At 39.3% G+C, this 17,505-nt stretch overlaps 1 protein-coding gene across 2 annotated transcripts in view; it reads right to left on the bottom strand.

Moving 5' to 3' along the window:
- Positions 1-17,505, bottom strand: part of lamc3 (laminin, gamma 3) — an 86,616-nt gene that overhangs the window by 58,892 nt on the left and 10,219 nt on the right. For both annotated transcript variants that reach the window (XM_086096258.1, XM_086096257.1), the window contains exons 2-3: positions 16,378-16,682; positions 506-636 (exon numbers count right to left, since the gene is read on the bottom strand). In XM_086096258.1, the coding sequence (XP_085952384.1) occupies positions 506-636; positions 16,378-16,682 (436 nt within the window). The remainder of the gene's footprint in view (positions 1-505; positions 637-16,377; positions 16,683-17,505) is intronic.

Here is a 17,505-nt window from a genome sequence, read left to right as displayed (position 1 = left end):
CTCTTTGTGAATAAAGGGGGAGGGAACTGAGATATGTATAAATGAGTGAGTGTATTTTGAAAATGTTACACTTCTTGGATCAGGGCTATTTGAGCCGGGTTCTAGAGATGTCTTTCAGATTCTGAAATAAAGCTAGCAAAACTTCTCCACGAGACTTCAACTTTGAATTTTATTTGAACACGCAGAAATCAAAGAAATGATTTCCAACACTAGCTAGCTAACTAACGACAGCAGTAAGTCAATAAATGTCAACAGTGTCTCAAATGTGGAGACTTAGCATGACGTAATGTTTTGAGCTTTTGTTACTTAACTAACTAACTAACTAACTAACTAACTAACTAACTAACTAACTAACTAACTAACTAACTAACTAACTAACTAACTAACTAACAACCCTGATGGCTACTGATATGATTTACTCTGCTCACGTAGCAGCTCATTCATTTAACGATGACACAAACCACATTTTATGTCACACAGTTGCACATTTTCAGGCGTCCGTTACCTGCCGCCCACGGAGAAATCAGAGATGGCGTAGAAGTACGAGCGCAGCACTTTGCCGTCCTTGAAGACCTCGTCGCCGAAGGTGTTGAGCCTGTCCAGCGAGACGAGCAGGTCGGTTGCTGTCACCCATTCCTGCGAACCAAAAATGGCAGCAAGGGAGCACGATGACCTAAAACAGGGGCTTTTTACGTCCACACAAGTTTTTTTCCAAACTGCCAATTAAATATACCATATGCATCATCTTTCTGTCATCTTTATTGGCAAAGTGTGTTAAAAAGGCACTTTTTGCGACTAAGATAAACAGAATCAATTTTTATTATAAGACACGGCACTTCAGAAATGTGCAAATTGCCAAACGTGTTGGTAATGCAGCTGCTTGGTTGCTGAGCGACTTTTCCAACAACTCTACCCCTGAAGTAAAAGATTATAAGCATACAAGTAAAAGAAGCGAGTGTGATAGCGCTTGCGCAAAGTTCCCCGCTTTGATATGATTTGTAGCGCTTCTGTTTGAGTCCGCCGCAAAGGTAAAGCGAGAAGAAAGTGCAGGCGGGATAACAAATACTGGAAGAGTAAACAAGAGGAAGCGGGAGATAGAAGTGAGGCGAGGTAAAAGAAAGGAGAGCGCTTGATGCCGGGAGTCGCTTGGAACAGTAAAATTGAAAGAATCGCCCGAGAGAAAGTTTGATTTCTGGCTGGTTTGTGACTTTGGCAGTCTTTGAAAAGTGCCACTGAGAGCCGGGTAGTCAGGTCTTTGTTGTACTGAACCAATTAAGACAGGTGAGAGAATCAATCATCGCCTAGTGTATTTACCCTAAAGGCATCTTTTAGCTTCAAAGTGGATGCTAATTAGCCAGTTGTCACCTGCTATCTCAACTTTATGACTTTTAAACAAGTTCTCCTGTAGCTTGACAAGCACAAAAATGCTTTTAAACATTGTTTTCAATGAAATATCTCCAATGGCTGTCGGAACTGTCAGTCAAACATGACAGTCAACCCCCTTTTACATCGTTACTGTTCGAAGTTCTCAGTAAATTGGGAAGGAGCTAACTTTAGTATGCCGCAAGTCGTCATAAGTGGAAGTTACAGGGATTCTTCGTCGTAGGTGTCGTTGCATTATTGAGTGCATATTAAAAAGTTTACTAGTAAGCTAGAAAAAAAAAAACTAATCCTAACCATGACCCTATCTAACTCTAACCCAAAACCTAGTTAACTGTAAACATGAACCCTAAACAAAAGAACCCTATTTAACGAACAAACCAAAACTTACCTAACCAAACATCTGTCTAACTATACCTAAAACCTAACCCACCCCGAACTAACTAACTAACTAACTAACTAACTAACTAACTAACTAACTAACTAACTAACTAACTAACTAACATTTAGCAGAAATCAGTTCTATAGTTTTTGCAAAACATTGCTAACTTACTTACCACCTTCATACGAACACTAACTCACTATAACTAACTAACCTCAAGCGACCTTGGGCTTATGGAGTTATCAATCCTTTTTTTCTTTAGCACTGTCCACAGCTTTATGTTTACTATTGCCTACAGACTAGTACTGCGTATCAGTGTACTATGAGATTTACTTAACGCGTTCGTGAGTATTACCGAAAAACTGAAGTGCCTCAAATTGCTTATACTTTATACTTTTTTTTTAAGATCCACGCTTCAGCTTATGAGGCAGTCTTTGTTTACAGGTCACAACGCAGTCAACTTTTGCTGAAATTGCCAGAGACAGACATTCCATCACGGTGGATAAATAGTTGGGTCTGCTGTTAATGCGGGATTGGATTTGAAAGAAAAGGGGCCGTCGGGAATAATGAAAAAAGGCATTTAAAAAAAAAAAGAAAAAAAGATCTGTTGGCTCTCCGATTCAGAACATCTGCTGGCGGGTCACCTCTTCCAGTCACAGTCACATAGATGTTCCGACACACGCGACACTACTTGTGTTTGGATAAAGAAAGTTACATAATAAGCATCTGATTGCAAGATGGAGGGTAAAAAATACATGAACATATTTGATAGCGACGTCTTGCGGGAACACAAAAGCAAAACATGCCCCTAAAGTCATATGTATCTAAGTGGTAGGTAGCTCTTATGTAGGTAGATAATTAGGTCAATAGATTGGACGGTTGATAGGTAGATAAGTATGATAGTGAAAATGGAGGTCGTAGGTAATACGTTAGTAGATTGATCGGTAGTTTGGTATGCAGATGGTAGGGTCGGTAGAAGGATTTGGAGGAAAGTATGCATCGTATTCACACAACGTCACCGATCTCCGCCTATCGACCCGGCAGCCATTCGGTGGGTCAAACAATTTTGTGGCAAACAATTGCGGCCAGCGAGACAACGCAAGCAAATGCTTGAGGAGCGCTCATGTTGTGTGTTACTTGGATTCATTCATTTCCGTTTTGTATGAATAGCCGTTCTGTTGAGTGATAAAAGTGCTGCGACTAGCGTGCTAATTAGCGTTAGCAAACCAATGGCGCTTTCCATTGTGCGTTAGCCTTGAGCTCGCTACGTTGGCGGAAACAAGCTAAACAAAGTGGGTTTGCATTTAAGTGTGTGTACCAACATTGGACTCTTTTTGAGGAACATTTTCGCTGTCTGCTAAACTGTACTCAATCTGCTCATGGAGAGCAGAATATACTGTAAAAGCGATAAAATTATAGCTAGCTACATGGAGTAGCAGTTGTGGTCCACACACTGTTTTTGTGGAAAAAGGCACTTACAATTCAAAACTTAATAAAAAAAATTAAAAAAATAAAAATAAAAAAGAAGCAGACATTTTAATGTCTCCATTTGTCCATTCTGTCTTGCAACCCAGGCTGGAGTAGATCATCAATTATAGTCAATCAAATCATTTTGAATCAAAAATCGGTGCCTGAATCGAATCGCAGTACACCAAAAATCGGAATCGAATCGCGAGACAGTCAAAAGATTTTCACCCCTAGTCGCTGGGTTGGTAGGTCAGTAGACAGACAGGTAGATGGTTAGATGGATAGATAGTGTCAGAGGTTAAAACGACATTTATCTGCAGGCATTCAAAAAAATGTCAGCGATGGTGTCAGTGGCATTAGGCGTGCGGCGTCCTCTGCGACGGCCTCACGGGGAGTCATGCATATTGCATGAGGCTTAAAAACCTGCAAATGCATCCTGCCCGTTTTATTAGCATTTTAATCCCTCCGCGGCACCGCCACTTGCGCCTTCGGGTTGAAGAGACTTTCCAATGCACAGACACTTCACACGCACTTCACTTGCGCGCGCGCACACACACGCGCGCACACACTGTCTACATAAAAGGTCAAAACAAATTACAATCCGAAAAAGACATACTTGGGGAATGTGCATCTGCATATGGAGTATATAATATTTAGCCTTGTTAGATGATGGTTGTAATGGACTGACCTTGTAAGAAATCATATTAACGTCTTTTTAAGGCACATTAGTAGAGCATAGTTTTGCTTAAAGATAAAAAATTGCATTATGAAGCCACGTTGAATGTTTGGCCACACGGTGTACGATAATGCATGATTTGGTATCGATACGTTACCAAATACGTCAAAAATCGCTCATACAGATACGGGTACGTTTCGTGGATGCCTCATCCAGTGTTTTGGATATTTTTTCTTCCTTTGTGGTACTAATGAGTTAAAACACAGGGTGGAATTTGGCAAGGTTTTTAGGTAATTAGTAAAGACTTGCTGTGTGCATTTTTTGTCTGGATTTTTTCTCCAACTTTTATTGTACAAAAGTACAGTACTGTGAATCAAAATGTCTTCCTTTAATTGCAGTTCTTTTGAGGAATTGAGGCAAATATGAGTCTAAAAAGATACTCGTAGTGGAGAAGTTTGTTAAATTTGATTGGTAAATAGAAAATAATTTTGATCAGCACCATGTTTTGATCAGAAACAAAATTGAATTTTAAAAAATCCCAATCGTTTTTCCTCGATTAATTTGTCACTCAAGAATACGATATTCAAACACATGATTATTTTTCAGTGTTCAGAAACCACCAAAGAAAGAAAGAAAAAAAATTCACCCTTTGTTTTGCTGACTTTCTGGAAAAAACCCCGAAGAATTTATGCAAATAAAATAATAAAAAAAAATTTTTTTTTTCACTCCTCTAAATTAAAAAAATAATAATTAAAAATTTAAATTTCAACAATTACATTTCAGTAAGTAATATAAAACAAACTTTTCCATTTAAAAACTCTTCACCTCTCACATAGAACGTGTTCACAAAAATATCTCGCACTTCTTTTCTGGCATGTAAAAAGTATTACTACTAAATTGCCATTAGTTCAACTACAATAAAGTGTCAATAACTAACAAAGCCTCTTGAAAGCCTCCAGTTCCATCCATCTGATTACACTGATATCGATCAATATCCCCCCCCCCAACCCGTATCGATATTCAGATCCGTTTGTCCGCCTCCTCATTTTCTGTCCTCGCCCTCTGAAAAGTGGCAATCAGGCACGGAATGACAATGAGCCGAAGGGAGGGGAGTTCCATATTGGGGGCACGGCCAAGTTAAGCAATTAAATTAAAAAGTGATTAACTTTGGGAATGGAGGGCATCACCCCGCGTGGGCGGACGGACGGACGCGGCGGCGACGCGGCCGCATCCGCTCCTGGAGGTTGAAACAACGGCCCGGAGCAGACATGTATGATAGCCGCGGAATCTTTGTCGCTGCTAATTGAACGATTAGTGTTTTCCTTTCATGCAACCACCGGTCGACGTCAGCGCTTCCCTCGCACTTGTACGGCCGACCGGAATGTGAACGTTAATTAAGCTTTTGCTGTGATTTGCGCAAATAAAAAGTAATGGGGCTGACTGGAATGCTAATTAACCTGAAGGAACTCGCCTTCTTCCTGTGAAGTAAGTGCTATTTACAAAGCGGTCTGCTTGCTTTTCTTACGCAATTAGCACGCGTTCCCCCAAGCATGACTAATAACTCTTGGCGGCGATCATGCTCTGTGGCTACGAGATGAATGGCCATGTTTTTCCTACATTTTGTAACGCTAACGATGCATCCGATCAATCAGCGACATGAACTCATTCGCTCCCAGCCATTTTGACTGAAGTGACCCCCTTCGCTCCCCGGCTGTTTTTATTTATCTGCATCTGTTAAGCCATATTGTTTTTTTTTTTACTTTCTGGACTTCGGGTTCCCAAACCCTGAGTTAGAGTTACCAAGAAATGGTTTTGAGTCTTGCTTAGCGACTCAACTTGATGCTACCATTCGGCTATGCGACCCACTGAGCCATCCGGCGGTCAAGAATGTTTTATTAAGTTTACTTAGTGCACAAAAAACACGGTGTCCAAAATAGTGACCCAGCCTGCCCAAATCCTTCTTGGGTAATAGTAACCCACTCTGATGAGAAAACAACTCAGCATTTTTTTATGTGAACAAAGGGAAAATTGAGTGTTGACTGTAAAACCCTCGCCGGTCTTGGCTTTCCGCTATTGCCTTCTGGCTCCGTTACGCCTCGGATACCAAATCCAGCAAATTCGCAAATCGAGAAAATTCACGGCTTTAATAGGCCATGTGAAAGGAGGTGATAATACTTCTCTCAAGTAATTAGCGTCTCCTGAAGACTTCCCCTTTATGGGGTTTGACCACAAGTTTAACATTTCAGACTTGGTTGCCCCCCCCACCCCCCACCCCCCTCCAGGAAATATTGCCAAGTCGCGTCATGGTCATTTAGCCCAAACTGCATTAGCCACTGGAACTTGATGTATAAAAAGAGCAAAAGCCACCCAACAGAAAAGCAATCAATTCCTTTTTTGGGGTTCCATCTGTGCGGCCCTAAATAGGCTGCCCGGGCCCCGATGCGTTCAAGTGCACTCCTGCCTCAGAGTGCAGCGATAAGGCTGACAGGAGGACACAATGAGAAATAAAGAGGCTGCATAGAAGGTGGAGTGAGAGGCCATTTCAGCTAAGAGCACTTCATTTGGCGTGTGTGTGTGTGTGTGTGTGAGGGGGGGGGCGGGGGGGGGGGGCTACGCCTAATCAACAGAAGCCAACAGAGACCCGAACAGCCACGGATGCCGGCACATTTACACCAGATGTCGCTCCTCAAGCGCGACCTTCCACCTATTGGAACCTCGCCAGGTCATGTCACCGAGTCGCACTCCCAGGTGGTCTCAATCCCGAGACCCTTTGAAACATGCCGCCGAGTCAGAGGTCATGTAGCGTCTTTCGAATTCCAGCCATTGGTTATCTATAGAGCCCGTTGGGTCGCAGGGAACTGAGGTCGATAGCAGATGACTTTGGACTCTCACTCTGGAATTTGTTTCCAGACAATTGCAGGGCAACAGTCGGACAAAGGAGGATTCACATTCGCAACATTGGATGATTTAAAAGCGTGAGGGTCAAATGCAAGGCCAGGCGCAACTAAAGCAAATAAAGTGTGTCCATAGGCCCCATATTTATTTGGCTGAAATTGAACTGGCCATAACATAAGATAAAGCCAACATTCAAATAACAATACCAAATTCTCGGTACGTGTCAGCATTGACACACAATAAAAAACGGTATTTTCAGATGCAACTCTGTCAAAGATCGTCTGAGACAGGCGTGCCTGTTTTTTATTTGGAAGCCATCACTTAAAAAATGGAATAGAAGAAATATGATTGAAGCTTAGAAGCCATTGTGCATAATTAACACAGCCAGTAACTACACTCATGACACTCTAAAAACAGCTGGGCCAAAAATATCCCAATTATGGGTTAAAAATGGACCGATCCTCTATTGGGTCTATTTGACCCAACTTTGGGTCAAAAATTGGGTCATCTTGTATTAAACAACAACAAACAAGTGGACCAGTCCATTTTTTGATCCATAATTGGGTTCCTTTTGACCCAATTGTTTTGAGAGTGTATGTTGCTGCTACATTTGTGTCCTAAATTCAATTAGAAATGTATCAGTTCATTTTTTTTGCACTTAAAAATTCTTGCAAAACAGGCAAATATTCTGCCTGTATTTGATATATATTTTTGTTCTAAGTGTGAAGGGACCAAAATACAAGTTATTTTATTCATTATACACTAGATTATAATAATCGGCCAATTAATCGGTTATTGTAATTGTATTCGGCTAAATATCGGAATGTGCAATTTTTCTTTAGCTAAATATTTAAATTGGCAACAAGCAATTATTATTATTATTATTGATTTTATTGATTTTTAAATCAAATGCCTTCTTAACATAAATTGGGCACAAAAAAATAAATAAATATATATATAGGTACCAAAATCTCAATTTACATGAATTTCAATTTAATATTCCCCATTGTAATGAATGGAAATGGCATTTACCCGTTCCATTTTTCCAAAAACCACTCATGTTTTTAATAACGTAAAACACGACTGATGCATAAAAACATCATGAAACGTAATAATAGAGAATGTAAAGAGTCACAACAGTGCTTCAGATACAAGTGACGTGAAAAAATTCAGAGTAATGCCCTTGCACGCGGACAAGGAGAGCCACAGTCGAAGCACTTTCAAACTGAAAAACATTTGCACAGAACGAGTCCGATTCCTGTCATCATTTCTGATCAATTTGACAGCTGCGAACTTCCTTGTTGAATATTTTGGTGATGATCCATTAACGGAAATCCAAAACAATCCTTCTCTCTAATACGTTTCACTTCCTGAAAACGAGAATCACGGTCATTTTTGGCCGAGTTCCAAAGCGCAACACTTCAGTGTGATTAAGCGAAACGTGCCTTTCGCCAGTTGTGTCATCTCAGCGTGCGGTGTTCTAATTTAACGATCCATAAACCAGAACGGCAGGACATTGACGCTAAATGCCAAGTGGAGCGGCCGTCAATGACCAATGGCCTTCTCTCTTCCCACGGGGTACATTTGTTTTGCTTTTCCTTGAAGCAGATAAATGTTTGTTTCTATAGCAAAACAGTATTCGAAAAAGTGAGCGCGGGGGCCTTTGGGGCACTTCAGGTCGTCCATCATGCTTATGAACAGCGCGCGAGCAGAGGCAAAAGGTTCTGTTCCCGTAGATGTGTTTGCTTGGAAACAAATCATTGATTATGATAATAATCATTATAATTCTGCAGCTTTAAAACGCTTTAAGGAACAAGTCTTGGACTTCGGTTTGTTTCTTCGCAGAAAGCTGAACAAGCCACGTATGAATAATTTAAAGGGGAGACATTATGGAAATGTTACCCTTTAATGTCTCATATACAAATATAGTCAACTCCCGCCTATTTGTTGTTTGCTAAAGACAAATTGACCTATTCGTGTTTGAGTTTCCCGAGGAACCTGACCTCAGCTATTTGCTGGAAAATTCACCTGCTTGATGGAAGCTATGGAGAGTTTTTTCGACAGTCTACTGGAGGAGGTCCAAGAAGAAGAGGCAGAGAAGGTCCCGAGCTAAGCTTCAGTAATAGTCATCGTTCCCGCAGAGTAACGAGTATATATGCCTGCAAGTATTATTGCATGCTCTATGCAACTTTGCGTTAGCATAAACCATGTGCTAATTTCCGTTTGCCTGTCAATGTGGTGTCACATTATACGCCAGTGGACTTTTTCTCTCCTGTTTCATGAGTTAGTTTTACAAATTTGAATTGGGAGCAAAACTATAATTACGATTTTTCGTTATAGTTAGTTTTTTTATTGAATTTTTTTTAATTTAAATTTGTTTTTTATTTTAATTTTAAAAAGCTTCATTTTTTTTTAAATGTATATATGTGGAATAGTTTTCCAGTGCAATTCAATAAACATGTAATTATAGTTTGTTTTACTTCTAATGTTAGATATAGTGTCAGTTATTATTATTATTATTTTTAAAGCATTTTTGTTTTGATTTGGAGCCATTAACTCATTCACTGCCATTGACGCCTATAAACGTCAAAAATTAATTTGAACTATTTCTATTAGCTTAACATTTTTTTTCCACTTTTGTTAACAAGAGTATAAAAAAATAGACTTTTTTTTTTTAATAATCTTTTTTCCCCCCCAAACAAAAGATTATTAAAAATTAGGGGCGTTAGGCGATTACATTTTTTAATTGTAATTAATCGCATGACTTCAATAGTTAACTCACGATTAATCACAAATGTTATACCTGTTCTAAATGTACAATAATTTTTTTCCTAGGTTTTCATACTCTTGTTAACAAAAGTGGATTTTTTTTTTTTTATAGCCGTCAATGGCAGTGAATGAGTTAAAAAAACACATCTTCCTTCCTTCTTTTTTCCTTCCTGGAGTGGCAAAAAAAAAAAAAAAAAAAGCTGAAACAAGCAGGCTTTGCCTTTTATTTGGCTGTGTGACTAAAAGTGTGAAGACAGGCGCTAATACATATGTTCTAATTTAAGTTCGAGTGTGTTTTAAGAAGTTTAAAATAGCATGTGAGAGGGATAAAGTATAAAACAGTTTTTTATATAGTCAGTATCTCAGATTTTCACCTGTCGCGGGTTGTCTGGAACGTAACCCCTACGATAAACACGGATTTTATTGTAATTCCTATTCTATGATGTCCAGTGGGGACATTTTATTACAAAGCCGTAAAAAAAAAAAAAAAAAAAAAAACTTTGATTCTATTGTTGGATACATGCTAAATATTACTTGTTGACTCTAATCCTCTGTCTAATTAATATACATAATCCACTTTAGCCATTCAAAATGAAAACATACCCAAGACTCCATGAAAGCAGCACTGAAATCTAAAACACAGTCATGGTCTTGTGGGAATCCTAACACTTTCATAGTCACTTTATTTCCTCCTATCGGTATCTCAAATGGGAGCAACTACTGTCACCATTAGAGAAGAACATGCTCTTCCGCCTTTAATTTGACAACTCACTTTGTAGAGAACATTTTCGGTTTTGCATGGAGGCTACGCTCACCACAACAACCGACCCAAAAAAATAAATAAGGAAAAGAAAAACTTGAAGGGGGATTTACCGGGACACTATAAAAAATTGACTTTTTATTTGCCATGGAGTGTGTACAGAAAACATTCAACTCATGAGTAGTGCCAGTTTATAGCTTTGTGGTGAAATACCATAATATGTTTAATGCTGTTAGCATTAAGCTAGCGGATTTTTTTTTTGTTTAGACAAAAATGTGGTTTGGTTTATCATTTAGGTGTTTAAATGTACAAAGTTTAATTCTCTTTTGGTTTACCTGTCAGTTTCACAGTAATCTTCAACTGTGACAAATATTTTGAAGCAATAATTTGGAGAACTGTGTGAGAAAGAATGACAATAGATGCTAAGTAATAGGAGTAAATCTATTAACTCATTCACTGCCATTGACGGCCATAGATGTCATAAATTCATTTGAACTATTTCTATTAGTTTAACTTTTTTTCCACTATTGTTAACAAGAAGTATAAAAATCTAGATTTTTTTTTGTACATTTAGAACAGATCTAACATTTTTGATTAATCGTGAGTTGGCTGGTGAAGTCATGCGATTAATTACGATTACCTCGCACCCCAAATTTTTATTAATCTTTTTTTTTATGAATAAATACAATAATTGTAATAATTGTTTTCAAATTTTTAATAATCCTTTAAAAATATATATTATAAAAAATTAGGAGCGTCAGGCGATTACCATTTTTAATCGTAATTAATCGCATGACTTCACTAGTTAACTCACGATTAATCACAAATTTTAAATCTGTTCTAATACAATAAAAAAAAAACATCTAGGTTTTCATAGTCTTGTTAACAAAAGTGGGAAAAATGTTAAACTAATAGAAAAAGTTAAAATGAAGTTTTGACGCCTATAGGCTAGCATTCTACTGTTTACAAACATTATGAAAAGCTTTCTATGTCTCCTCTTAAAAAAAAAAACAGTGGCCGCAACTGAGCCATTTTGTAATCCAGTAGGAGATAGGATCAGAGGTGACGATGGGGCTCTCTTATCTTGCTGTAAAAGCAGAAGGCGTCACGCAGGCACTGCTGAGAGATTTGCCACCCAATTTATGTATGCGTACCTCTTATTGATCCCGTGCGGCTTTATAATCTGCAGGTCGATGGCTGCGTATAGAATTACAGCCGGCAGCACCATTAGTGGGCACATTTTCATGTAAGTAAGCCTTCTACGCTGATCTCCCGCCCACCCAAAGGGGCCCAGTCAATTACGCCGCGCTCACAATGGAAATGAAAACATTAAGAGGCTCGCAGGTTAATTAGAGATTGCAGTATTGTCGGCACTTACGCCGACAGCTTTCCAGCATGCGACAAGAAAGGAAGTGCGATTTCCTCGGATGGATGAGCTGTGAAACCAATTGCGACCAAACAAGCGCAATTTAAGGTTTAATTTGTTCAAATGAAAGTGCACACCTACAGTGAAAACAAGTCATCAAAACAGCACAAAAGGGGAAGGGCCTTTTTGGCCATCTGGAAGCTGATCATTGAATGGTGAGGTTGTGGGTTTGAATCCTCCAGAATTATTGCGTGGAGTTGGGAGGGTTGATTTAATACATATCTAGATAAACGGGTTGCGATTTGTTTAAAAAAAAACAATATATTTTAGGGGCGAAACTGTTTGATACGATTTGTTAAAAATTGTTAACAGTGTCATTAAAAACTTACTGAATGAACATCAGGATCAGAAAATACAGTACATATCAAATTAGAACATACCCATGCTCACAAGTACGGAGGACCAAAACTGCCAACATTCAAAATTAATAAATAAATAAATGAATAAATAAATGACTAAAAGTGAAAAATAAAAACAGATATCAACAAATGTAATTCAAAAATTAAATACAAATGTGTTTTTTTATGTGTATATATATATATATTGTTGTTTTTATTTCCATTTGTATGTATTTTTTTTAATTAAATTTTCGAATTCAATTTTTTTATATCCGTTTTTATGGTTTACTTTTAGTCATTTATTTATTTATCTAGTCATTTATTTATTTAAAATTTTGCCAGTTTTGGTCCTCCATACACAATATCCTAACTTGAGTCCCCCCCCCCCCCCCCCCCACAGTATGCTAGCCCTGTTAGCATGCTCCTGCTTGTTGATTGATTTATTTTTCACTATCTCATATTGGCCTTGATTGGATCGGTGTATGACTTACAAATAACATGGCTTTTATGTACTTGAGATGTTGACCGGGTTGGGCCTGTACGGGCATGTATGTGACAGCGTTTTGTAAGCTCTCGCGCATTGCTTTGGCGATGAAAACTGTTACGACTCAATGACGGACTCCAAATCTCAAGACCTCTACAATACATTTTTCTAAGGATTCCTGGCTCATTCGTAACAGTTGAGCAGTGCACTATTACAAGCCGTAACGCTCGCCCCTTATGAACGGCTATCCACACTCAGACCTCTGCATTGTTTTGATCGACCTTTCGACCTTTCAGTTGACTATTTCCCTGTGTGCTCCTCCTCTCTCCCAATGTCAGCTGGGACTTCAGCTCATCTGCGACCCTAATGAGGATAAGCGCGGTAGATAAAGGATAGCTGGATAATTAATTTGCACGGACTGAAATATGCATGGAGGCCTCTGATTGGTCCTTATTGATTGAATAGGTCAAAACCCCCCCTCTCACCCCACCTCCGTCTCCCCCTCCTCCATTGATTACCCATTCAACTGCATCCTGAAGATGGTGGTGTGACCACTGAGATGCTGACCCAAGGACTAAGCACCCTAATCATTGCGAGTGCTGCGAAAGCTGTTCAACCAAGCCTGAAAACCCCGAGATAAACAAATGATCCGAAGACCTTGCGGACCGAGACCCGAGGCCTCTGTCAATGTTGAACCACTGGAGCCGTGTTAGGCTACGTTTACACGACGACTGAGGAAATAACTGAGGAAAGCGTTTTCTCTATAATGATTTTGGATAGCGTGTCTTCCTGACACTTTTGAAAAGACTACTATCGGGAAGTTTGGGGTTTGTTTGAGGCACTTTGTTTGAATGGTGGCAGGTATATACAGACTCCCATTTAACATGAGTTTTATGATGTGATTGAAAGTGATTGGGTTAGAATTACCCAATCACACTGCCTCATTCCAGTTACAAGAGTTATCTCAGTAGATAGATAGATAGATAGATAACAAGATAGCTAGCTAGCTAGTTAGCAAGAGAGATAGATTTGTGGCTAGCAGGCTAGCTAGATTTATAGCTAGCTAGTTGGCAAGATAGTTAGCAAGATAGATAGCTTCATTTATCCATTGAGGGAAAATATAACTATAATAATACTTTTCAGGAAGGCAAAATGCTCAAAGAAAGTGAAATGCTCTAACAGAAAAAACTGTCAAAAGATATATCTACTGTCCAAGTACAATCATATTTTGCTTTGATTTAAAATATTTAAGTTTTTCCCGAGCAGTGCTGATATCCCACATCACACTGTAACTCGTCAATTGAAATAATGTTCCATAGTAACGGAATTTTAAGAGCCCAGAATGTGCAATTGTGTCTATTAATTTATTCTCGTGGGGGTGAAAATATGATCTCAGGACTTGCAAATCCACTTCTATGTACAGAAATCATGCGTCCACGCCACTTGGCACTTGACAGACGCCATACGCCGGCGCCTCGGGATAATCCAATTGCGCAATTGGTCTCTATGTTTTCTTACAGAGGGCACACGGGGGACCTCGCATTGCAGCCATGATGGGGGAAATGTCTTTATTCTTCTGCTCGCCGCAGCTTAAGGCTGTGGAGATGATGGGGCCTTGGCCGCATCGCCATCTTTTCCCAGCTTAAAAGAGGATCAGGCAGGAGGGAGGCTGCCGTCTTGGGCTCCGCGGGGGTCTGAGGGCCCGGTTTGAAAAGCCGCAGCATCGGGATTTACAGAGGGCGGATGATCGAGAAGGGCGTAGTCATGTTGCATTCCGTCCAAGAGCGTTTTTTTTTTTTTTTTCTTAGGAGGTTAAGTGCATTAAAGATTTTTGAAGTTGCCAAGTGATCCTAAAGGCATTTTTTTGTGCCATTTAGAAGTACATATGTAAACCTCGCCCCAACATTTGGGGTAAATTGTCAAATTGGAACGAATCCCAAAATGCCCAGAGGGAGCTGAACATTTTGAAGTGGGAATGGTTTGAATCTGTGTTCTTAAGTGAACCGTCAGCCAATGGATGGAGGTCACAATCGGAGTAAGGTGCTCCAGTTAAGTGACAAGCAGCGTTTTGAGCCAACTGTCGATGTTTGAGGTAGGAAAAAAAAACAGTACTTAACTATTGTGCCAATTTGCCGATCACATTTAAAATCCCTGTCGAGTATTCAATGTCTTGTATTCATACCTTGGCATGTCGTATATCGAGATAGTCGTAAACTGACGCCCCCCCCCCCCTATATTGTCATTCAATTTGATTATTATTATTTTTATTTTTTTATCTGCCTACCAGATGGCAACAATATTTCCCGTTCAAAGCATGCAGGAAAAATGCACACACCGCTGTGACAATGGTGTGTATGCAAAAAGGATGTTTTAAAGAGGAAGAGGGAGTGCTTTACTCAAAGATTCACAAGCTTATTTCTAGCCAAAGTGCCACACAAATACACTTGGGAGGGGCCAGCCAATTGTGTTACTTTGGCACTTGTAGTGTTGAAGAATGTGAAGATTTTTCCTCCCTAAATAATTGCCTTCTTGGAAACTGTGATCATCTCACCTTCGACAACACGGAGAGCTGACAATTAAGATCGTCTAGACAGCAAAAAAAGATCTAAAAATGTAGCCATTGCTAAACTTTCGTACTGTATAGTTGTTTAAAAAGATCTTGGAATGCAACTTTCAGAATGATTCGTATAAATCTACAATTCTTGTTTACTGAGTTCCTTAGACATTCTCCATTGTTAATAAGAAACTACCAGCCGTAGTTGATCATGACCAGTATTGAGAAGCTTATATGGTTGGGACTTGTCAGGGTCAAGGGCATGATAGAACCTTTAGTACCACTCAGGATTTAGCTGAACACACTCTATGCTATGATTTGACCCTGTGCAAATGAGAGACATCTAAAATAAACTCAAACGTTTTAGTCATGAATGAATGAATTATTTAAATCATTCACTCCCAGCTATTTTCACTGAAGCAACCCCTTTCGCTCCTGGCTGTGTTACTGGATTTTGACAGATTTTGCAAGACCCACAGAATATTGTGTTCGATTGCTATAAAAACATGGAACCTACCAAAAGAAAGATTAGAGTCTCATCTTTCATCAGGAAAAAAAGTAAATTTCTATCAGCAGCAATTAGCATTAGAATATAGCTAAGTTTAATCATTGTTCTCAAACCTGTTAAAAACACTGGGAGAAAGAACTTGTTGCAACTGATCTCTTATACTTTGCCGCCACCCACTGGCCGTTTTTTGTAATAACTACCATTGTTGTAAGTAACCTCTTCAGCTCAGAAGCTGCATCAAAGCCTTCTGTATGCTCTAGTAAAAAAAAAACAAAAAAAAAAAAAAACAACAACAACGTATAAATACGTTTTTGGGGGAGTGCAGGACAAAGTATTAAAAAACATATTTGGTTTGAATGCGTTAAACACTAAAACCTTCAGACTTTGTTTCATTACAGCTCATACAATGTTGCTGTCGCTACAAGTCACTGAATTGGGACATGCTGCGATGATCAATGGTTCCTAATGTGAAAGGAAAATGATAGAAGCTACCCGACTCAAACTATGTTGCCAATTGTTAATATTCATTCATCATTCATTAAATCAATCACAAATTAATCAGTCCAAATACAGTCCCAATTTGTGTGAATCGACAATTCTCCCTCTTAGATCTTGGACTTTCCACATTTTTGGGGAGATTATTGTACATTCTTGTATGAATCATTTTGACCTACCAACTGATTCCAAAAATGTATGAACATTCCTAAACACCGAACCCTTCAGCCGCTGAGCACTGACCTGCAACACGAGACTCTGGTCGAAGTTGTAGGCGCTGGGCCGTCCCTCCAGGGTGGAGAAGGCCACGTTTCCGCCAGTGAGCGGGGCGATGTCGCTGAACTCGTCCGTGCACAAAGCCGTCCTCTCGTCATCCCCCAGGTGCAGGAAACCGTTGACGGCCTTGCCGTAGGTCTCCCTGCAGGAGGCGCTATAGAACTGATAGGGCAGCCAGGGTCCGTCCACTTCTGTGCGTCTGTAGATGGCGAAGCTCTCCGGCCGACTGGTGTAGAATTTCAGTCGGATGTAGGTTATCTCGAAGGCCTTCCCTGCGGAACACACACTTTGTATCAGATGGAGTGAAACGGTCTCTGTTACCCGCTAGTGTTAATTTGATCCACTTAAATTCAGTCTCAATTTTAGTCCCGTTTCAACCTAGCTTGTTGGTTTTTACCATAGTTAGTCAACCTCTTCCCGTTTTTATTTAGTCCATTTTTTATCAACTATCAATCTAGCATTTTAGTCTTTATTTTTGTCCAAGAAAACGTCATTTTATTTGTCAACTGTCAACGTTTTAGTCTAGTTTTAGTCAGGACAATCATTTAACCCCTGTATTTTTTTTGTCGGCAGATTATGTTGAACATTTCAGATCTAAAACTATTTCACATAAAGTTTTCTTTCATCTTTTGATGGAAAGCAACTACACACACAATTACAGTATATCAACAAGTAGCTACTATGGCTCGATGCTATGCGCTAGTAAGTTAACCAGCATTAGTTAGCGGTCGAATTAACATTATTGTTTGAACGTTACAGCTGTTGGTTTAATGTTACAATAACGATAATCTACTTCTTTTTTTTTTTTTACCTTTCACCATGAATCCACCTCCTGTCTGTCCCATGTAAGGGGACGTGCCACATGACAGCGTCACGGTGGACAGATTAGTACAGAAGAGATTTTACAAAATCATATAATCTTCGTCTCGTTTTTGTTCATCTCCATAGATTGTAGTCCAGTTTTTATTAAATTAAGTACATTTTCGTCTCGTCTTCATTAGTCGACAAAAATGCATACTGATTAAGTCCCAATTACTGTTTATTAATGAGAGTTTTAGTCTAGTCTAGTTTTAGTCCAGTGAAAAATGTGTGTTG

Source organism: Leptonotus elevatus, chromosome 15 (assembly GCF_054856555.1).
Source record: "Leptonotus elevatus isolate MCC_2025b chromosome 15, RoL_Lele_1.0, whole genome shotgun sequence".
NCBI classification, from domain to species: Eukaryota; Metazoa; Chordata; class Actinopteri; order Syngnathiformes; family Syngnathidae; genus Leptonotus; species Leptonotus elevatus.
Note: the sequence above shows the minus strand (reverse complement) of the source record. Positions and strands in the feature narration are given on the sequence as shown.